Source organism: Rhinatrema bivittatum, chromosome 3 (genome assembly GCF_901001135.1).
Source record: "Rhinatrema bivittatum chromosome 3, aRhiBiv1.1, whole genome shotgun sequence".
Lineage (NCBI taxonomy): Eukaryota > Metazoa > Chordata > Amphibia > Gymnophiona > Rhinatrematidae > Rhinatrema > Rhinatrema bivittatum.
Window position 1 is genome coordinate 535,758,246 of NC_042617.1, and position 23,920 is coordinate 535,782,165.

The 23,920-nt window shown below is 46.6% G+C and overlaps 1 protein-coding gene across 1 annotated transcript in view; it reads left to right on the forward strand.

Annotated features, from left to right (window-relative positions):
* Nucleotides 1–5,802: 5,802 nt before the first annotated feature.
* Nucleotides 5,803–23,920, forward strand: part of PPM1G (protein phosphatase, Mg2+/Mn2+ dependent 1G) — a 130,202-nt gene continuing 112,084 nt past the window's right edge. Inside the window, exon 1 of the mRNA XM_029596345.1 lies at nucleotides 5,803–6,486. Coding sequence (XP_029452205.1) covers nucleotides 6,022–6,486 — 465 coding nt within the window. The 5' untranslated portion in view covers nucleotides 5,803–6,021. The remainder of the gene's footprint in view (nucleotides 6,487–23,920) is intronic.

The following is a 23,920-nucleotide window of genomic DNA, read 5'->3' on the forward strand; positions in this document are numbered from 1 at the left end:
ACGTAGACCGCTGCCTAGAACTCAGCAAGGTAGCTACCACCGCATCCGACTATCCCTTTGTCTTTAAACGTTTTCTCTCAAAGCCACGCCGCGAGACAGAAGTGAGCCACGTCCTCCAAACATACCGGACCCCGCGTCCCCCCGAAAATGGAGAGGAGCCTCCATTGCCAAGAGCAAGAGGTCCGTGAACCATGGCCGTCGTGACCACTCTGGCACCCCCCCTGACCATGACCCCCTCCGCCGGATGCGATTCTATTCGACGAAGGACTTTGCCTATCAGAGGCCAGGAAGGGAACATATAGGAGAACGTCCGTGGGCCAAGGGAGTACCAGCGCATCTACCCCTTCGGCTCCTCGTTCTCACCGTCGACTGAAGAATCGGGGAGCCTTGGCGTTCTGACCGGTGGCCATCAAATCCATGTGTGGCGTTCCCCACCTTTGGCAACTTAGGTGGTAAGCCATCTCCGGCAGCTCCCACTCTCCGGGTCCAGCCGAGGAAAACCGCTTGGACATTGTCCACTCCGGCGATGTGGGACGCCGCGATGTTGATCAGATTTCTTTCCGCCCAGAGCATTAGCAGCCGCGCCTGCTCCGCCATCGCACGGCTCTTCGTACCGCCCTGGTGATTGATATACGCCACTGTGGACGCATTATCTGACAACACTCTGACCGAAGTCCCCCGGAGCAAAGGGAGGAACGACTGTAGCACCCAACGTGACCGCTCTGGTCTGCAAGCAAGTGATGGACCACTGTGACTGTGCCTTGGACCACTGTCCCTGCACCGAGCGGCCCCCGCAAGACCACCCCCCAGCCAGATAAGCTGGCATCCGTGGCGACTACCGTCCAGGCGGGCATGAGCAGAGAGACTCCGCGTGTCAGATTGTTGGTTTTGAGCCACCACTGCAAACTGGACCTCGCCTGATCCGTGAGCGGGAGGGGAAGAAAAACTCTTCGGACACCGGCCTCCAGCGGAAGAGCAATGTGGATTGCAATGGATGTAGATGAGCGACCGCCCAAGGGACTAGCGCCCACAATGACGCCATCGATCCCAACACCATCAGGTAATCGCACACCTGCGGAATCCGGAGGGACAGGCCGGCTCACCTGACCCTGCGGCTTGCAGACCCGCTCCATGGACAGAAACACCCTGCCTTGCGTCGTGTCGAACAGCGCTCCCAAGTATGCCAGGGTTTGGGTGGGGACCAGCCGGCTTTTGGCGAGATAGACCACCCATCCGAGCGACTGCAAGAGCTGCAGGACTCTGTCGACTGCCTGTCGGCACTGCATTTCGGATTTGGCTCGAACCAGCCAATCGTCCAAGTAGGGGCGTGCGTTGAAGGCACGGCCGAATTCCCGATGTGAGGTAAGCCTCCGTCAGATCCAGCGACGCCAGGAATTCCCCTGGTCGAACCGAAGCTATGACTGAGCGGACCGTCTCCATTTGGGATCGAGGGACGCGGAGACATCTGTTGACTCCGTTGAGGTCCAGGATGGGTCAGAAAGTGCCCCCCTTCTTTGGCACTATGAAGTAAATGGGATACCGGCCCAGATGACGCTGTCCCGGAGGCACGGGAACTACCGTGCCCAGGTCTTCTAGGCGTCGCAGCGTATCCCGGACTGCCAACACTTGATTCCTCCCTTGTAAGGGGACACCAGAACTATATCTGCCGGAACCCGAGCAAAATGTAACGCGTAACCATGTCTTATCACGCTGAGGACCCACTGGTCCATGATTATCCTGGCCCATTCCCCGTAAAACCGCGCCAACCTGGTTCCTACCTCCGGTGTAACCAATGGAGCCAGCTGCGGGGAAGGGGCCCTCCGCATTTCATTGGGCGGGCTTCGGACCGGTCCCCGAGGAGGAACCGCCTTGCCGTCCAAATGTCCTTCCTCGAAAGGACTGGGACCAGGACGACCGTCGAGAGGAACTAAATCTATACGGGGCCCCTGACGATCTCTGTGGCCGCGACTTCCTGGGCCCCCCAACGCGGGACCTATTGGAAAACGAAGTCCGGGCCCTGTATCTGTCCTCCGGTAACTAGAACGCCCGGTTTTCACCAAGGGACTGCATCAGGTCGTCCAGTTGTTTGCCAAGTAACAACTGCCCCTTAAAAGAGAGCGAGCCTAGATGTGCCTGGGAAGATCCATCCGCCGCTCAAATACGGAGCCACAGGAGACGTTGGGCCGAAATTGCCGAGACCATGGCTCTAGCCGAAGGCCGCAGAAGGTCATGCATCGCCTCCGCGCTGTACGCGATAACCGCCACCAAGTTGTCCGCTTGCGTCGCCTCCTCACCCGAGAGGCTCGCCTTGGCTTGAGCACCTGAGCCCAGCGCAAGCCGGCTCTCAGGGCAAATACTACCAATAGCCGCCTGGACTTTGCCTATTAGAGGCCAGTACGCCCAGAGCCGAAACCTCAAAGACTTTTTTGAGCTGAATCTCCAGCTTTCTGTCTTGGATATCCTTGAGCGCCGTGGCCCCCGTCACCGGAATCGTCGACCGTTTAGTGACCACCGAAACCGCTGCGTCCACTCGGGGAAGACGCGGGGAATCCAGCGCGTCCTCCGGCAATGGGTACAGCTATCCATAGCTTTACTAACCTTGAAGCCCAACTCCGGGGTGGGTCCCGTCAGGCCCAACAGCACCGGGTCTATCGTGGTAAATCCTTTGTAGGCTCCATTGGTGGAGCATGCACACCCACCTACCAGAGAATAGCCGGAATAAGCGGTGCGAGCTCCTCCTTCCGGAACAAGCGCACCACCTTGGGGTCGGCACCCTCCACCGCAGGGGTGCCCTTACTGTGCCCCGCGTGGATCGTATCCGCGTCCGCATGCGCACCGTCGTCCCGCGGGGCCCCTAAATCAGGGTCTACGTCCCCGGATGAAGCCAATTCAAAGTTGGTCTCCCGGGGGCCCCCGCGGCTCGACCGCCGCTCTCTAAGCGGGTCCACGGGTCTCCGGGGACCCTCCCCCGCTCGCTTCTTCTGGGGATCAGACCGACCCTTTGACCAACGATCCCTTCCGTTTTGAGCATAAATCTATTTATTTATGTATCTCTTTTTTTTTTTTTTTTTAATTTACTTCAAGGCACCGCGAGGGCCGACGAAAACGAGGCCTCAGAGTCGGAGGAGGCCTCCTCCTGACTCCGAACCGCCGAAGGAGCAGCCCCCCCACGGGGGATCCCCCCGGGGTCCCGCTGCTGGGGAGACAACGCCGGCGGCATGCCGCCATTTTCCACTGCCCGCCGCGTGGCCTCCCTTATGGACCCTAAAATGGCCGCCGTTCCCGCGCTGAGCGGGAACAGGTCGGCCCTGCCTTCTCCTTCAGGGGCAGCGCGCGGCGGCGATCGCGGTCGAGCGCGAACCCCCCAACCGCCGGACGGCCCTTCACCGCCCGATAGAACAAGAAAAACAAAGCCCGCCGTGCGGCACCTGCGCGCGGAGCCGCACTCGCGGCCCGAAACGCCCCTCAGCAAGCACCGCACCGGCCCGGACCACCGAAGCCGCCAAGAGGCCAGAGAAAAATAAAAAATGGGCCGCGGAACGCTCCCACTGAAAAACCAAAGCCAACCTCACAGACGGCGAAAACAGCAAGAAAGAAAAACAAAGTCACTTTTTTTTTTTTTTTCTACCTGTCCGCTGACCTTGGTCCTGAAGTGTCCGGTCCAGCGGGGGTGAGTGAACTGGGCTCCCCGGTGTCACCCCCGGCGCTGCTGCCAGAGACAGGCCGGGTCCTCAACCCTCAGCAGCGGCCTCGACCAGGGAGGGGTAGTCCCCTCAGGACCTCGCAACCCCCCTGGGAGGCTTCAGGACAAGCGAAGCCTTTCTATAACTTTCCTTTTTTTTTTTTTTATCCAAACAATTAAACAAAATAAACCAAATCCACAACCCTGACTAGCTAAACAACTACCCAGGGATCCTCAGAGCCTGTGGGTGAACCTGCCCCATCTGCTGGAGACAGAGAAAGACTGACGAGCTGTGGGTGGCGCCTTACTATATGTGAGGGTGCCCGACAAGTCTTGCTCTGTCTCCATCTGCTGGTGCGGAGTCACAACCCAGGTGTCTGGACTGATCCTGGTACGTACAGGGAAGGCTGCAATTCCTGCCAATTCCATCCCCTGCAACATTAACAGAACATGTGGTGAGGGGAAGGAAGAAACTCCATGGAGCCTACATTAGGTCAGGATAAGTTCTCAAGCTGAAAAGGAAGAATCTACATCACCATGGAAGTGCCACGTCAGCCACTTACAGCCAAGAAGCAAGATCATGTGCTAAATAAAGAGAAGCAAGTGCAGTGAAAAGAATATACAGAGAGTGCAAGGAAAGATATGCAACAGAGAACTTGCATGAATATACTATCCAAATTGGAGCTTCACCACTTTATTTAAAGACCATATTGGAATATTTCCTACCAGGGAATGTGGTTCTGAGCCCAAAAAAAAAAAAAAAAGACAGATGGGCATTCATGCAGAGAGTGTACCACTGTGCAGGATGGCAAGCCTTTCTATAACTGTAGACTTGTGCTGCCACTGATGTTGAGTACTGCAATTAAGAACATAAGTACATAAGATATTGCCATGCTGGGTCAGACCAAGGGCCCATCAAGCCCAGCATCCTGTTTCCAACAGAGGCCAAACCAGGCCACAAGAACCTGGCAATTACCCAAACACTAAGATACCATGCTACTGATGCAATTAATAGCAGTGGCTATTCCCTAAGTAAACTTGATTAATAGTAGTTAATGGACTTCTCCTCCAAGAACTTATCCAAACCTTTTTTGAATCCAGCTACACTAACTGCACTAACCATATCCTCTGGCAACAAATTCCAGAGCTTTATTCTGCGTTGAGTGAAAAAGAATTTTCTCCGATTATTCTTAAATGTGCTACTTGCTAACTTCATGAAATGCCCCTTAGTCCTTCTATTATTTGAAAGTGTAAAAGACCTTTCATGATCTTAAAGACCTCTATCATATCCCCCCTCAGCCGTCTCTTCTCCAAGCTGAACAGCCAACTAACAGGTTTCTTTCTGCATAAGGGGGCAGCTGGTTGAAAAGCAGGTTGCCCCATTTACTTCTGCATCTCTAGGCGCACCACAGTCACAAACTGACATGGGGAAAGGAATCAGAGTAGAACAAGTTTATTTCTGTCTTCTAGTCAAGCAAGACGTTTATGCCAGGGTGGAAACATTTTTAGAAAATGTAGGTGCCAGCCAAAATGCTTAAGAGCAAGGGGAAAAATTCTTTATAGATGTTTACTCAATTTATGTTTTTTGGTTTTTTTTTTTTGCTTTCCCCCTTTTCGTCCCCACCATTCTTCTGCAGCCCAGCCGTTGCTCTGTCCTCTCGAGGCCTGTCGCCGCCACTTTACTTTCTAGCCCCACTGCTGCTGTACTTCACAGCCCTAATGGCCAATGCTGTTCTTCCTAGCCTCCGCACTTTCCTCCCAGGCAGCCGTTGTTGCACGTTCCAACCCCTGCTGCTACTCCTAATCCCTCCCATCTGGAAGAAGGCCTCACACCCAGAGCCAGCGTTTGGGGTGTGCAACCTATGTGGTCGAACCAGACATTAGGGGGCACCAGTAACTCTCCTGAAGCGACCATTAGGCCGAAGAAGAGTCGCAAGTGCCTTTTCTGATAAAGCCTAAGAGATTATGAATTGCTGCCAAATGCCACACCTTCCCTGCAGAGAAAGTGCTGCGCTGGCATAAAATACCTGAACCAAAGGCCCTGTAAAGACTAGATACCAGCACCAGAGAGCAAATTAGTCCAGGAAGAAAACGCTCGCTATATCCGGTACCTCCTCTCCACTCAATCTCTTACGAAAAGACGCAGAATAACGTAGGCAAAACCTAATGCTGCTCTTTGAAACAGGAATGTGCCATAGATTTAATCAGACTGCAGATGCCGCTACTTTTCTTCCAGCTCCAATATGGCCGAAAGCCCCTCTTTAGGGCGATTTTCAGATCTCTATTGTTTAGACCCAGTGTAGCCGTTCTTGCCACTCTCTCGAGTTTTTTTCGGCTCTATGTCCCCCGGCAGCGCGCGAGAAACAAGAGTTTATGTTTCCGGTTCCGGTTCCTTCTCACTTTTTTTTTTTCACCTCACCTCATCTCTGCTGTGCCGGGAGTCTTCTTTCGTTGGTTATATTATTACACGTGTTTCTCTGGCTACCGACTTCGGCACGCGCATTCTCACCCGTCAGGTCGCTAGGGGAACGGGAGCGGCCCTGCGCATCGTTGTCCTCTTTCTGCCGGGCAGTGTGCTGCCCTCAAACCTCGTAGCCCCCCTGGCCGCTGGCGCCCCTCCCCTTTCTCCGTCTCGCTTTCTTTCCTTCCCGTCCGGGCCCCAGGAACAGGTGAGAGCGGCGGTAGCACTCGCCATGGGCGCCTACCTGTCCCAACCCAACACGGCGAAGAATTCCAGCGACGGTGGCAACCATCGACTCAACTACGGCTTCTCGGCCATGCAGGGCTGGCGGGTCTCCATGGAGGTAAGAAAGCTGTGGAGCTGGCGGCGGAGGGAGAGCTCAGAGCCCCGCTAGTGGTAATAATGTGCTCCATTGCCCGCCTGTCCGCCATGTGCACCTGGCGAGCTGCTGAGCTCCGTTGTTGCCTAGGGAAAAAGAGACCACGCGGTGATGACTGAAGTCTTTGGTTCCGAGGCGCCTTTTACCGCTCGTTTTCTTTAAAGAGTCCTGAAGGGGCGAGTGCTTTTTGGCCTGTACGGCGCGAACTGAAACTCCTCGCGTGCGTGGGCGCCGCCGCCGCACTCATACACTGTCTCACCCAGCAGTAGGGTAACTCCTCGTTTACCTTTACTTTGGGGCACAGGGCAAGTCAGTCTTAAATGGCAGCAGGAGACGTAGATAAATTAAGGTAAAATGTAAAAGTATAAGACATTAAACTGCATTATTTATTTTTGATTTATATTCTGTCATGACTGGTCAGCTACTTCAAAGCAGATTGCATTCAGGTACTGTAGATGTTTCCCTGCTCCTAGAGGATTTACAGTCTGTTTGTACCCGAGGCAGTGGAGAGTGAAGTGACTTACCCAAGGTCACAAGGCGCGTCAACAAACTTCCCCTGGCTTCTCTGGTTGATAAGGTTACTTCTGGTGGAAACCCTCATTATAAAAATCTTAAGAGCAAGTTAAATATATGTGTTTGGGCACATTACATACTGCTTGGGAGCAGGGGGATGGATTAAATCTGTGATTCTTACATTTCTCACTTTCATGACATATTTTCTATTTTTTTTTAAGTTACTGTTATGTATGGCTTTTTATACTTCAGTTTTCTAGATTGTAAGCACTCCGGGGATAGGGAACTACCTACAGTACCTGAATGTAATCTGCTTTGAAGTCCCTGAAAGGCAGAATATAAATCAAATGGCTTCATCTCATTACTTGCTCTTGGATCCAAACTCATAGGTTGGAATCTGCTGCAACAGAATAATAGATGTATTTATTTATTTGATTTATATTCTGCTTTTTCACAATTCAAAGCAGATTATATTCAGCTGCCGACTATATTTCCTAATCCTCAGAGTGCTTACAATCAAACAGGCGGTTACAGTACGGTGCACTTGGCCAAGCGCACTGTTTGTCAACAATTTGATAGTATAAGGGGTAATAGACACGAATCGAAAACACATGGCAAACCCCCCCCCCAAATCAAATAGCGTTCATCACATGCAAATGCATGTTGATCAGCCTATTAGTTAGTTGCCCGGGATAATGAAAGTAGGCGTTAAAATCTAAGCAACTCGGAAAAGTGTACAGAAAAGCAGAAAATGCTGCTTTTCTGTACATGCTCTGACTAGTGATATTAAGTCAGCGGAACCAAAAATAAATATGCCCGCTGGTCAGCAGGTTAGAAAAACCAAGGCTCAATTTTACAGGCGTCCGTTTAATGGGTTCGAAAACTGACACTTGTCCGTTTAATGGGTTCGAAAACTGACACTTGTCCGTTTAATGGGTTCGAAAACTGACACTTGTCCGTTTAATGGGTTCGAAAACTGACGCCTTGTAAAATTGAGCATCAGTTGTCAGACCCACTAACAGCAACCTCTACCGCTAACAAGGAGATGCTAGGGACGCGCTGTTGTCCCTAGCAACTCCGTATTAGCGCGACACCTCATTTAAATAGAGAATCACATGCCCAGGAGAGCTAGTGCTCAACACGGAGCATTGGCTCTCCCATACTTTTTACAGTATCGGCCAAAGTTTGTATCTGAGGCAATGGAGGGTAAACTGACTTGCTCATGGTCACAAGGATGAACTCCTATGGTCTCTTCCAGCCCATTTTTCTAACTGTTAGAAGCCATATCTCCAAGCCTTGTGCCTGTAGTTTATATTTTTTTGCCCCAGTTTGGAGACTAGTGTAAAAAGAATATTCACTTTCTGATTTGTGGTAGAGAAGTAGGATGTGTAGAACTATAACTTTCTTAAAGGAGAAAGCACAATAACCTTGTAAAACTTTGATCACTTTAGTTATCAGGTGGCAGTTTGGCGAAAAGAATGGAGATATCATATTGATTGCTCCACTTTGAAAGATCCTCAGCTTCATCATTTTAAAGGTGTTTTTATGGTACTTTAATACATCAATGTCCCACCATTTATAAATCTGAGTATATCCATAGTACTGTTGTGCATGCATGTGCAGGGATCACACAGATATAGGAAAAGCATTAATGAAACATAGCCAACTGAAATATGAATTGGTAAAGGACATTTTTAAACACTGAAGACTGAAAAAAATGTATGTCTCATGTTATAAAAGTGAAAAATATATAAGAAAATACAGTAGGACAAAAGAGACCTAGGAATAAGACCTAAAACACTAAAAGAACAAGCAGTTTATACTTTGAGAAATCTTATTACTGTCATTTTAAAATCACTTCAGTTCTTTGTGTCTGTTTCCAAAAAGAGTTTGTCTTGGCTCACAAATGTCTACAAGGCCGATCATTTCATTGCCCATTCCTTCCAGCAGGTATCATCCCTGAAGCATATCATGGTCTGATTACATCACCTTCAGGATGCACATGAGCCTTGTTAATCTGATGAGTAAGAAGACTGAATGCAGTTCTTCTTCTGTGTTGCAGTGCTACTACCAAACATGATGCTGACAGGCTTGGAATTTTACACCATCCAATCTGTCTCTTCCTTTCAACTGAGAGAGATCTTATAGGAAGCCACTTAGGTTTCCCTCTGCAACTATTAAATATTACTACATGAAAATCAGACTTTAAGATTGCCTGTTTATAGCTGCTTCGTCTTTCATTTTATGTCTGTGCAGCTTATTAGCCAATTTTGTGTACACTCACTACATAGAGAAATAGAAAATAATGCTGCAGATGTGGTGTTTGTGTAATGGATGACCCCAGCCAGTAAGGGTAGTTAATGTTGAACGCAAGGGATTCCTTCCAAACAAAGTCTGGTCCCAATAATGAATCTCTCAAGACTTGCATTTAGTCACAGGCAATAAACAAACATTGCTCTCACTTTAGCCAGGGGAATCAAAATCACAAAACAAGACACATAGCAATGTTAACAACTCTAATACTTTGAAAAAGACTTCTTTTTGAAGAAATATTTTTTTCTTTTTTGCTGTGGACCTGTGATTGTTAGAGCAAAAGTAGGTTCTGGTGATAATTTGTGAACCAGAGGTTTAAAGACAATGTCATTGATGGATGATGTCAACTAAGGAATATTTTTTTTCCATTGTGCAGTAACTGAATGTAAAAAAAAAATGAGCTGGAAGTCTCTGAATTGCTATGTACAACAACCTGAAGGACTAACTTGTTAGAAGGACACTTGAAATTCTCTTTGTTAAATTAAAAAAAAAAAAAAAGTACAATTAAAGAGGGTGATATGTGCCAAAAACTGTCCCAGGCTAAAAGACAAATTAGTATGCCTCCAATGTTATGCAACTTTTGTATTAACAAAGTTGACTGAAGTATTTCAACATAACCAGTTCAAAAGCTGAATAGATTGGGGTGGTTCCTTGAGTATGTCTAGCACTTAAATTCAGCCTTATTTATCCTTGAAGAGAGAACAGCTTCACTAAAATTTATTTTCTCAAACTGGTGCCATCCAGCAATGCTCTTTGCTCCCTGACTGCCTTCCAAATCCCTGCTGGGGGTTTGAGGTCACACAGTAACTCTTGAAGACTCAGCAAGACGTAAGAGGGCATCTGGTGCACAGCAATTGGACAAAATCGCCAAAATTGGAGAAAAAAATAACTATTTTAGAAATTCTATTGGGTTAGCCATGTTAATATATAATAGCTGATGGTAACATTTTATAGATTTAACAGATTCATAGCAGCAAAAGCTTTTGAAGACTATTTCTGCTTCTGTGGGCTGCTTGTCTATGTAGCTTACAGTATGTAACAGAAATATAGAATATGATGGCAGAAGATGATATGGTTAAATCTCATAATATGTAGTCACAATAAATACTGATGAGAACTTGAAAATAATGTGAAAAGACGTCACTGTAAATACTTTTCGCTCTAGCAAAGAATAAACCTTTTTGTAAATCAAGGAAATTTAACCAAAAAAGTTTTGGTTTTGGTTATTTAAGGACAGTCATACCACCCCGCGGATACTGGAGTCACTACTCGAACTTCCAGTCTTTTCACTGCTGTGGGTACATTTTTAATCATTGGTCCATATAGGCACTTTCAAAAAGCATACCGTATATATTTTTTAAAGCTTTTTTTATATAAAAAAGAGATTTCCCCCATTTGGCATAACCTGACATAATATCACGTTTCGCTCAAGCTGCCTCGGGGCCTGCCAGAACGGCTTCTTTTCAGCATTAAGGTATATCTCCAAGCATGTCACTTAAGAGTAAAAAATAACACTTAATTCTTTTTTGCGAATATATATGTACACAAATATAATTAACACATTCAGCAGCTACTCACAATAGAAAAAACGTGTCTGAAACTTTGAACACGAGCAGTAATGTGCACTGTCAGGCAGCCATTTGAAATTGGCGCTGAACCTGTGCAGTGTTTTAAGGATATCTGACTAGTATGTCATGAATGACGTCACGAAACTAAGAGGCAAGGTAGGTTTCCTCACAAGAAAACAGTCCACTCGATTTCTTGATTTAGCCATGGGGCATAACTGAAAACAAAAGATCATGAAAAAACATTAAGACAGCAGGAACAATTTTGGATCTTTTGTTTTCAAGCAGTTATTCCCAGGGCACCCAGCAAAGGTGGCTGTTAGTGCATGTTCGGAAATGGACGCTCAATACGAGCGTTTGTTTTCTCCCATTACAGCACAATATATTGGGTGCCAAGAAATGTTTTTTTTCCATGAATATTTTAACTGATTCCACTTTCTGTGGGCCCTCCTGCTTAGTATTGTGATGATATTAGTAGGAGAGGTCACAGAAAGCAGGAATTTTGAGGTTTTTACAATTAGCCCTTGAGTGTGGCAGACCTTTACGCCAGCCAGAGGCTGGCATAAAATTTGACACGTTGCAAGAGCGCATTGGCCACATGGGACATTTTTTGCATTGCGGGGATTAGCTTATAGCCTCATCTACTTAGCTATGTGCTCGATTAGACTCGTGTTTTGGATGCTCTAATCCCCATTTTGCATCAGTTTATGGACGCATATCGAACTGTGTGCTGGCTGCAGCGTGCGGTATTTCATCGGCCTGTGTATATCGTCAGATAAAGGGCTGGATGTAAGCAACTCTTGCCTGTCACCTTTGTTGATCCAACAGTCTCTTGAGGTCTTCTCCTGTAGGAATGCTGCTCAAATGACCTAGATTCCTGATCCATATCTGATTTCTAATAAAAAATCATAGGAACTATTCTAAAGCACAAAATCACAACATGTGGAAAGACATGGTTTAATGGGATACAGCCGGCATAGATTTACACAAGGGAAGTCTTGGCTTGCCATTCTCCTACATTTTTTTTGAAGGGATTAATAAACATAGATAATGGTGAGCCAGTGGATATAGTGTATTTGGATTTTCAGAAGGCATTTGATAGTCCCTCATGAGACTCCTGAGAAAAATGAAAAGTATGGAGATAGGAGGCAGTGTCTTTTTTTGGATAGCAAACTGGTTAAAAGATGAGAAATAGAGGGTAGGGCTAAATGGTCAGTTTTCTGAGGGGAGCATCCTAAACAGTGGAGTACCTTAGGGATCTGTGCTGGGACCAGTGCTTTTAAATGTATTTATAAATGATCTGGAAAGAGTACAAATGAGATCAAATTTTGCAGACATAAAATTTTTCCAACTTAAATAAGCAGTTTGTGAGAAAATACAGGAAGATCATATGAAACTGGTAGGCTAGGCATCCAAATGGCAGGTTAAATTTAATGTTGACAAGTGCAAAGTGATGCACATAGGGAAACCCACACTGTCTGTAGTTAAACAATGTTAGGTTCCATATTAGGAGTTATCTCCCAGGAAAAAGATCTGGGTGTCACTGTGGATAATATTTTGAAATTCTTTCCTCAAAGTGTGCAGTGGTGCTCAAAAAAGCAAGTAGAATATTAGGAATTAGGAAAAGAATGGAGAATGTCATAATACCTGGCGTACTGTATGCAATTCTGGTCACCACATCTTTTAAAAAAGAAAAAAAAAAAGAAAGATATAATTGAACAGGAAAAGGTACAGAGAAGGGTGACCAAAATAAGGGGATGAAATGTCTCCTATGAAAGGCTTAAGAGGTTAGGGCTGTTCAACTTGGAGAAGAAATGGCTGAGGGGGGGATATGATAGAGATCTATAAAATCACTAATGGAATAGAATGGGTAAATGTGAACCAGCTATTTACTCTTTCAAAATATATGAAAACTAGGGAAACTCCATGAAGTTAGTAAGTAGCACATTTAAAACAAATCAGAGAGGTATTTTTTTTTCACTCAATACACAACTAAGCTTTGTGCTGAGTTTAAAGAAGATTTTGAGAAGTTCCTAGAGAAGTCCATAAACTAATATTAACCATATAGACTTGGAGAAAGCCATTGTTTGTTTCCTGGGTGTTAGCATCATGGGCTTTATCTTCTGTTTGTGATCTGAATTGGCCATTGTTAGAAACAGCATACTGGGTTTGTTGGATCCTTGGTCTGACCCAATATGGCATTTCTTCTGTTCTTATGATTCTTTGAGGTACTTTCCCCACCCCCACATCTTAACAAAGTTAGTTTTCCTGAAGTCTTGAATTCTCATCTTTTGAATAAACCACCACTAGCTATGCCCTAATATTGAACCATACCATGTGGTGATCACTGAATTCCAGGTGATCAATCCACTGACATCAGACACACTCCCCATTTTTAAGCACCAGGTTCAGAATTGCATCCCTTCCTGTGGGTTCCATTAACAGTTGCTGCAGCAGTTCTTCCTGCAGAGAGAATCCAGCATCTCCTTGTTCGTAGATAACATTGTACCTGGGATGTCCTGATTGACATCTTACAGATTGACAGCCTAGTAATATCACCTCCTTCATAGTAATTTTGTGAATGTTGTCAACTAAATCTTCTTCCTGTGAGAGAGATCTGTATATTATGCATATAAATGGCTTCTTTCCAGATTAATCTACGGTGTCTTCTCTTTACCTTGGTGAGCAATATTCCCTCTAAGGATTGATTTGCTGTGCAAAATCTTTTGCTTATGAGCAAAAATTTTCATTTCGTTACCTTGTGAGCAGTACTTTCTTTGCTGCAAAAAGCCTATCAATTTTATGCCTATAGCAATGCAATCATTTAGTTTGTGTGCATGCTGCTCCCATGTTCTATCTCACATACACACTAACACTTGCATATTAATTCTTATACGCTTTCACAAGCATATATGCTCATTCTCACAAACACACACAGACTCTCATGCACACTCACTCAATTCTCTTCCACACACATTCATCTCAGTAACTGTAAACCCTTCACTACCTTAGGACTCAAACAGCAGCAGTTTTATCTATGACATGGCAACAATACAATGCCCTAGTACACCAGTACACAACTTCCTGGGGTTAACAGAACAAAGCCATATAGAAAAACTACATGTCAGCAGAAATACTACATGTGTGACAGATGCAGAACACAGATCATTATCTAATATAGAATAAGGGTCTTCAAATTAGAAATAAAACATGCAGACAAAAATAAAATGGGAAAGCCCAAGAAACCAGACTCTGAACAACAGAATATTGAAGAAAAAACTAAATACAAATATGTAACACACATTCCCAAATATAACATGCTGATCACTAAAAATTCAAAATTATTTATTTATTTATTTAACACTTTTCTAAGAAAACAAACCGGTAACCGATCCAAGGAGGCTGTAGGCAATGAAAATAGGCAATGAAAACGAGTAGATGGTATAGAAAAGTGTTAAATATGAAAACGAGTAGATGAATCGGAGTAAACAAGAATTTATTCAAGCATGCCAGACTCTGGCCGAGTTTCGCTCAGAGAGCTGCCTCAGGGGCTAAAAACATATAAAAGACACACATACATATACAATTGTAACCACATGTATGTATGTGTGTCTTTTATATGTTTTTAGCCCCTGAGGCAGCTCTCTGAGCGAAACTCGGCCAGAGTCGGGCATGCTTGAATAAATTCTTGTTTACTCCGATCCATCTACTCGTTTTCATATTTAACACTTTTCTATACCGACCTTCATGGTAATAACCATATCTGTTTACATAGAACTAATCTTATTTTTCTATTCAGTTGGTCCCAGGCTTTTTTCCTCCATGTTCCCTTTCTGTTTTTTCTTTTGCCACGGTCTTCGCTTCCTCCCTCTATCCACATCCACACACTGGCAGTCACACATCCCCACATACAGGTTCTCACCCAGCCACCCTCTCATACACACACCCAGGCTCTCATCCACCCACAGGCTCTTACACTTATCCCACACACACAGTTACACACACAACCCCATCCACAGGATCTCACCTAGCCACACACACAACCTCTCACCCACCCATCCCCATACACACATGGTTTCTTAACACCCGCATACATACCTCTTTCTCACAGACACAGCAACTTGCCCACCCATGTAGTCATCTATACCTACCCTCCACACATGCACAGCCTGGCTCTCACACTCAGAACCCACACACACACACATAGGCAGTCACCACCCTACCATGTAAGCTCTCACCCAGCCACACACACAGGTCCTGTCACCAGGCTGTGTGTGTGAAGGGGGAGGTATAGATGACTACATGGGTGGGCTGGGCTCTGCTGGTGGATTCCACATCTTCTCTCTCTCTCTCTTTTCAGCTGCTAAGGGACAGACTCCATGGTGGCCTGAGTTGTGGGGTGGGCAGTAGCAGGAATCGCATTTATCCAAACATAATCCCCTGTAGCTGTGGGACTAATCTCATGGTAAGAACTGTGAGACTGCCCTGCGGCAGCAGGAGATGACGGGATAAACGCGACTGCTGCTGCTCGGGAAGAGGTGTGATGCCACTGATCAGATTGGGCAGGGGTTTGATTTATCCCTGCTTGATCTGATCCCTGCGTGGGGTGCTAAAAGCTATGTGTGGCTGTGAATAAAATTGTGTGTAGCCACATCCATGCGCAGCTTGGAGGGAACAGTGCTTGTGAGCCCTGCAATTGTTACTTTAATATTATTAATATTCAGGACTGTGCCTCCTTCCTTCCTACCCGCTCCTTCCTGAATAGCCAGTAAACTGGTGTAACCACTTTCCAGTTATGTTTACCATATCTCTGACTTCCACTGTATCAAAGTCAGCCTCTTCCGTGACTGTCTCCCTAGCTTGGAATTTAGTTCCATACTATGAGCGTATGTAGGTTTCTAGATGTTGACATTCTCTGTTTCTCTACAGATGTTGAATGTTTTTTTCTTATCTGATGGCGTTGTCTATCCATCTCCAGCAATTCTCATGTAAAGCTTTTCTGTTAGGTTTGCCAGTTTGTTTGGACAATGCTTTGCTTCATCTGTACTCTTCGAACCTTGGATCTCAGTTCTGTTCAACAATATTGGACATATCCTCTCATAGTCCAGAAAACCAAAATGCTTTTGTCAACACCATCCCCACAACCATGCATTGACCTCCAGAATGTGGCCCTCTCTGCCTAGACCTTTATTCTTAACTGGGAGTACCAAGGAGAACACCACCTGTGCACATATCTGCTTCACAGTCTCTCCCAGAACCATGAAGTCACTTTTAATATGTTCCATGAGATACTTTCATTTCAGCATGGGTAAGCAGCATCAGATAAGTAGGCCTGGTAATTATTGGCAGTCTTTATTTTGTCTTGGATCTTGGCAACCTGCAGACACATCTTCTGGAACATTGTTTAGTCAAAAGGTAGATGCCTTGGTGCCCCTTGAAAGGGAATCACCAACTACCACTGTCTTTCGTTTCCTAGGTGCAGTTGTTACTGATTCTGCATCATTGGGATTTACAGGTTCCAATTCCTCCTTTTCCACTTCCAGAGTTCTTGAGTTTGAGGGAAAGTGGAATTGGATTGAAGTCTAGTGAGAGGGATAAGCCAGGTTTTATTTGTGGCCCAGTTTGTTTTTTTTCTTCTCATAAAGTTTTTCTATCTTAAATGCCTCGGAAGGAATTTCATTGATGTAGTCCTCATTGTCCCAGATATCTCTCAGCTTTGCATCTTAGTTCTGCCACCTGTTTCTGATAGAATCAACCTGCAGGCATCTTTCACATTGATTTGATTCCTCACTGAGGATCAGGATATGTTTGAATAGTGACAACTTTTGATGGCAGGGTTTTCCAATCATCCTTTTGCTGTTACTAGCATTGGTACTTGCTGAGATAAATGAAAGACCTTCCAATGTCCTTACATTTTCCTCAGCTTGTCTCTTTTTTTTTTTTTTTTTTTTACTGTAAAATCTCTTCTACTTCCTCAGTCAGACTCCGTTTGTGGTTCTATATGTTTGCCTGCTTATTTTTTTTTTTTAAAGTATCAAGTGGCTTAACTTATTCTTCCAGACTACAGTATATGCTTATGTATCAATGAGATGTGCTATTTAATGTAGCACCCTTTGTAAAATCTAGTTGGTCTGGGCTATACTATTCCTTAAGCAAGGAATAATTACCTCAAGATGTAATAAGAAACTATCAAGCAGGCAAGCTCCCCCTCAAATTAATTAATTCTATTTTCACAGTTTGCAGATGCTTAAAAATTGATCTAAATTACTTACTTGCTCTTCTCATTCTAATATAAAACAGAATTCTCTGCAACCAGTATCAAGTAACTTGGCCTCATCCAAACTCCTATTTAGCCCTTTTGGCTGAAATCCCTGAAACTGTGAAATAACCCTAACAAGCCCTACTGAAAACTAACTTGGTTAAATTCCCTGTTTATTTCTTGATTTAAATATTAAATTGACTTTTATTGTCCAAAGATTTCCTACCTAACCTAGTATGGGTAATAGTCTATATAAGAAACTGACTGGTGTAGGTGGAAAAATCACATTGTAGTTCTTTTCTCCAGGAAACATCACTTACACCTTCCCACAGCAAAGAAATTGCAAGCTCTTCTCACACACACGTCTAACCCTTTGTTTTTCTTCACACATACTTTAAAGCAGTATTTCCAACACTATCCGAGAGGCATAACTATTTAGTTGGGTTTTCAAGACTGCCATAATGAATTTGCATGGAATAAATGTGCATATTGCTGGGTCTTCAATGTAGGCAAATCTATCTAATATATATTCATTACAGCTATTCTGAAAATCTGACTGTTTGGGAACACTGTTTCATAGACACCCAGAATAAGGTTTAACCCTCTGTTTTCCGTACACTAAATTTTTATTTTTTTACTTTTTAATAGATTCACACCTCTATAGCACAAGCTCACATTTGATGCATGTTACAATAGACCTAGTTGCATCCAAAAACAACAGTATAAATCACCAGAATATAAAATATAACAAAATAACACATCCTAACAGCAGAATACAAACATAAAAATCCTTACCTTCTCCCTATTCTAACTAGGAGTTGGACCAGACTATTTTTTCCCATCGATAGCAGGGCTGAATTAGCCATGCTGTCATGGGAACTGTCAATCAGGTCCGGAGCGAGCTTCAAGTGATGTCAGAGCTTCCAAAGTGATGTCAGAGCTTTGCTCTGAGGCTGCGCATGGTTTCCCCGCGCTCGGATCAACTCACCTCAGTCTGTTTTATCCGCGCGCGGGATTGCACGCGGAGCTCCAGACCTCCTCAGCTTTTGTAAAAAAAAAAAAAAAAAAAAAAAGACTATGAAGGACCCTCGTCCCTCAGGCTTTAAATCTTGCGCCTGTGGTAAGGTAATGTCACGGACGGATGTACCAGACAGGTGCTATTGGTGTCTGGGCCCAGACCACCCAATAGCCACCTGCTCCCACTGTGGAAAAATGTCTCCACGGGCGCGACGGCAGAGAGACGACAAGATCGAGGCCCTCAAACTAGGCTGGGGTGGATCGTACGCCCCCCTCCCTCCAAGGTGCGATCATTGCTGGGACTGGCCTCAACGGCGCCTCCCCAGCAGCATCGAGCAGCCTCTGTTGAGCCTTCTACATCCAGGCCTGGAGGCCATCTTCGACAGGACACTCATCCGGAGACGTCCAGAGGCAGGCATCCTACTCTGGACAGAGTACGGAGTCGAAGGGAGTCGTCCGTGTCGACGAAGCAGCCATCAATTGAGCCCAGGGCTCAAAGGCCTTCGCAGAGTGCCATGGCGCAGACCATGTCTACCCCCTCGATTGACGCTCTACAGATGACGCCATCTGTACCATCGCGTCGACTGTGCCGGAAGAGCCGAAATCACGCCATGAGTTGATGCGGACGCATCGATCGCCAACTGCATCGACACAATCGACTCATCTCATTGCGTCGACGCATAAACAGGCCTACTGAGTCAACCTCAAAAAAGACGACGCACACCATCCCTTCTGCAACACCACAGCCACAAGTACCTTCTGTGGCCAGTAAGAGGAGGAAGAAGGCTAGGGATCGACATTCTATTGCCCCTCAACCTCGGAAGAGACCTCATACTTCCCATGGAGAGGGATTGCGGCCCTTAGATTTCTCACCGGACTCCAGCGAAGACCTAGTTCGGTGCCGACTCCTCTGTCTCCCTCCTTGTCCTCCTCATCTCTCAAGGTCTACTCGGACATGTCGTCTATCTCAAAAACTCACTCTAGCGGAAATGGTTTACAAGAACTGCTTTCAAAGAAATGGAAGGTGTTGGACTCCCCTCACACTCGGAATACTAATACGCCCCCTCCGGACTCTGATATACTATTAGCGGCATTGCCATGCCGGGGCACAACGCACCGACCGGTCATGCCTCCTCAGACACAGGAGGCGTTTTCCTCTTTATCTACCGCTCTGGCGGGTTTTTTGAAATCATGCAAGCCACCTACAAGATGCTGGTCAGTTCTTCAAGTACAGCACCGTCGTCTCCGTAACGATTGGTGCAGGCCTCACCGTCGCCTTCACCACCGACTCCCGCTTAACGTTCCCATCCCCATTACAGTGCCGACACGTCAGGACTTTCCTTCCCATCCTACCTCACCTACAGGTCACACTACAACTCCTGACTCGTCGACGGGATATCCCTTGGAGCTAGAAGAGCAACCTGCTGAACCGTACTCTCCGCCTGAGGACCTCAATTATCCAAAATTCTTGGAAAAAATGGAAAGGTACTCAATCTCGATATACAAAAGATAACCAGACCCTAGAGCTGACACCCTAGGATTGCTCAAAATCTTCGACCTTCCTGCAGAACCAACAGCGTTACCAGCACATAAGGTTCTAGATTCGGTTCTTGGGAGTCACCCTTAACGCTATCAGCGGTCTCTCAGAAAATGGACCTTAAGTTTAAGATGCAAAAGTCATACTACTACATGCCTACTCAACTGCCCCACGCCTCCGTGGTGATGGAATCTGCCATGGCGCGGGCCAAAAAATCAAACATTCACTTGTCCACTCCCCCATGTCGAGACTTGAAATCATTAGACAACTTTGCTAAGAGAACCTTTCGAGCCTCAATGCTAGCTGCCCGGATAGGCCATCATCAATTCTATATCATTCAGTATATATATAAAAGTGTACAACGCCTTAAACAGGATTCAGAATCGCAGACTCCGACACCTGCAGATCCGATCTTGATGCAAGACGTCGAAGAAGCCATACAGCATTTACTGCGTACCATGTACGAGAGCTTTGAGGCCTGAGGTTTCGGTGGCGGCTATTGCGGCGCGCAGAGTCACATGGCTTCGTGCTAGCTCCAACAGACCAGATGTCCATGACAAACTGGCCAGTTTAACCTGCAAAGGAGACAATCTCTTGTGTTCACAATTCCAGGGACAATCGCGCAACTCAAAGAACAGTCTGTAGCGGTACAATCTCTCACCACTTCGCAATCCTACCCAGCATCAAGGGGCTACTATACCCCGAACAAAAGACAATCCTTCCAGCGACGCCCGTACCGTTCATATACCTCCTATCAGACGCCACCATATCAGCCTCCTCCACGGCAACAAACACAAGCACCCCAAAACCGCAGAGGCCGGCAACGACCTCATCGTCCAGCAACACAACAACTCGCTAACGCAGCGAAGTCCAACCCATCTTTTTAGACTTCGCTCCGCTACCATCACACCAGATACTGGCGGGAGGCATAACAGCTCACCTTCAGCAGTGGGAGAGAATAACATCAGATCAGTGGGTTCTGGACATTGTCGGTTCCGGATATCGAATCCCTTTCCTGAGCTCGCCTCTCCTTCCGCACCTTACATCCAGGGGGCCCAGACCCAGCCTCGTGCAGTTACAAAAGAAAGTGTTTGCCTTACTTCATCAACAGATGATTCAACGCCTCCTTCCATCCAACCACAGCACGGGGTTCTACTCCCCATACTTCCTCATTCCAAATAAGTCTGGGGATCTGTGTCCTATCGTGGATCTCCGAGACCTCAACGAATTCATTGTCAAGGAAAAGTTCAAGATGATATCCCTCAAGTCCACACTGCCCCTGATTCCACCCACAGCTTGGTTGTGTTCTATAGATCTCAAGGATGCGTACACTCATATTCCAATGCATCCTTCCTCCTGGCAATACCTATCATTTCAAGTTCATGGCCAGCACTTTCAATACAAAGTGCTTCCCTTCGGTCTCTCGACAGCACCCAGGGTATTCACTAAGTGCATGGCAGTGGTGGTGGCATTCCTCCATCAGCGGGGAATTATAATCTTTCCTTACCTGGACGATTGGCTCCTGATAGCGTCCAACCCGCAGACGCTCCTACAAAACCTACACGATACGACTGGATACCTAAGTCAGCTGGGCTTCAACATCAACTACAAAAGTCCAATCTGACACCTACCCAAAGGATTCAGTTCATAGGAGCCATCTTAGACACAACACAGCATAGTTTTCCCTGTCACATGACAGGAGTATCACGATGCGTCACCTCTTCCAACGCCTCCACCACACTCTGATGCCTTCAGCTCTTCAAATTCTCACAGTGCTGGGACACATGGCAGCGGCCATTAATGCAGTAGCCGCTACCAGACTGCACATGCGCCACATCCAATGGGGTCTCAGCCAATGGCGACAACATTCCCAACCCCTGATGACGGCAGTATCCCTAACATCTGCCATGTCCCGGGAACTCGACTGGTGGCTGTGCGCGCGGATGCTCAGCAAAGGCGCTCCATTCTTACTATTACCTCACAATGCAGTACTCACCACGGATGCCTCCCGCAGAGGCTGGGGGGCACATCTCAACTGCCTGTGGACACACCAGGAACAATCGTATCACATCAACCTCCTAGAACTTCGAGGGATACACTATGCGTTATGGACCTTGGTCTCCCACCTTCGGGGGCATCGGGTAATGGTCTACACCAGTGGTTCTCAACCCTGTCCTGGGGACCCCCCCAGCCAGTCGGGTTTTCGGGTTATCCACAATGAATATGCATGAGAGAAAATTTGCATACACTGCCTCCATAACATGCAAATTTTCTCTCATGCATATTCATTGTGGATATCCTGAAAACCCGACTGGCTGGGGGGGTCCCCAGGACAGGGTTGAGAACCACTGGTCTACACGGACAACCAGGTAGCCATGTTTTACATCAACAAACAAAGCAGCTCGGGCTCATGGGTCCTCTGCAGGGAAGCCCTCACCATTCTGCTATGGGCCAGCTGACACTCAATTCAGTTGCAAGCTACCTACCTACCGGGCATCTCCAACATCAGAGCAGACAATTGAGCAGGGTATTTTACCCCCACGAGTGGTCTCTCAACCCAATCATAGCAGAAGATGGGGAACACAGACGATAGATCTCTTCACCATGGAATCCAACCAAAAGACAACTCGTTTCTGCTCGGTCTGGCCAAGTCCGTACTGGACTGCCCAGGATGCCGTTCTAATTCCATGGATGGAAACCCTAATGTATGCGCTTCCCCCCCCCCCCCCCCAATTCCTCTCATTACTAAAACGCTACAAAAGTGCATGCAAGACGGCGCACAATTAATCCTAGTGTCACCAGCGTGGCAGTGCCAACCGTGGTACGCGCACCTCCTCCGGCTTTCGGCGGAACCTTTTCGATTACCAAATCAGGAAGACCTCCTGTCACAAGAGGAAGGCTCCCTCCTGCACCCGCTCCACGCCTCATTACATCTGACAGCGTGGAGGTTGAGCGGCTCCTTCTCACTGAACAGGGATTTTCAGTTTTTGCAACTATCAGCTCAAATGGAAACGCTATGCGACATGGTGCACGTCAAAGGTAGAAGACCCGCTCACATGTACCCCGGACAAACTCCTGACGTATCTACATACATTGTATGTAGCAGGCCTTGCCACGGCTTCTGTCCGGGTCTACCTTAGTGCCATAGCTGCCTTCCACCGGCTCCATTAAGGACAACCGATCTCCCATCATCCGATGGTTTCGCAATTCCTCCGGGGGCTCACTCACCTTCACCCTCCAGTCACGAAACCCCCCGTACCATGGAAATTCAACATGGTCCTCAAAGAATTGATTCTACCCCCATTTGAACCAATGGAAGCTGCGCATCTCAAATACTTGACTTGGAAAGTAGTTTTCTTAGTTGCGGTCACGTTGGCTCGCCGAGTTAGCGAGTTACAAGCCGTGGTACATTATACCCCATATCTACAGTTCTACCACGATATAGTACTCCTTTGAACCCATCCCACCTTTCTGCCGAAGGTGGTATCCCAATTTCAACTGAACCAATCCATAGAACTACCTACATTCTGTCCAAAACCCCATCAGAACGAACGTGAAAAACTTCTGCATGCATTGGACTGCAAGAGAGCGTTGGCTTACTATAAGCAATGAACCCACTTGCCTAACAGAGTTTCACAACTGTTTCTCTTTCAATCCAAATGCTCCTGGGCTTCCAGTGGCGAAGCGGACTATCTCTAGCTGGATTACTCAATGTGTACTCTTCTGCTATGACAAACAGCAGTTCAAGTTACCTTCGCTTCCCACCGCTCATCAAACCAGGGCGGTGGCAGCTTTCTTGGCTCACTTGAAACATGTTCCACCCCTGGACAATTGTAAAGCCGCCACGTGGGCATCTCTTCACATTCAGTTCCCATTACTGCTTAGACCAGCAGATGGCGGATGATGACAAGTTGGGACGAACATTATTACAATCCTTGAAGAAGACATCGGATGAGTCAATTGGCACATAATTGCCAACATGCCGCACCCACTACATGGACTGATACAGTTCAGTGCAGCGTGTTAGGGAGCTTCGGACTCCCATGACAGCATGGCTAATTCAGCCCTGCTAACGACAGGAAAAAGCAAGTTTGCTTACCGTAAACGGTGTTTCCGTAGATAGGATGAATTAGCCATGCGAACCCACCCGCCTCCCTGCACAGTCGACCGTCGTTATGGTACGACCACGCTTGC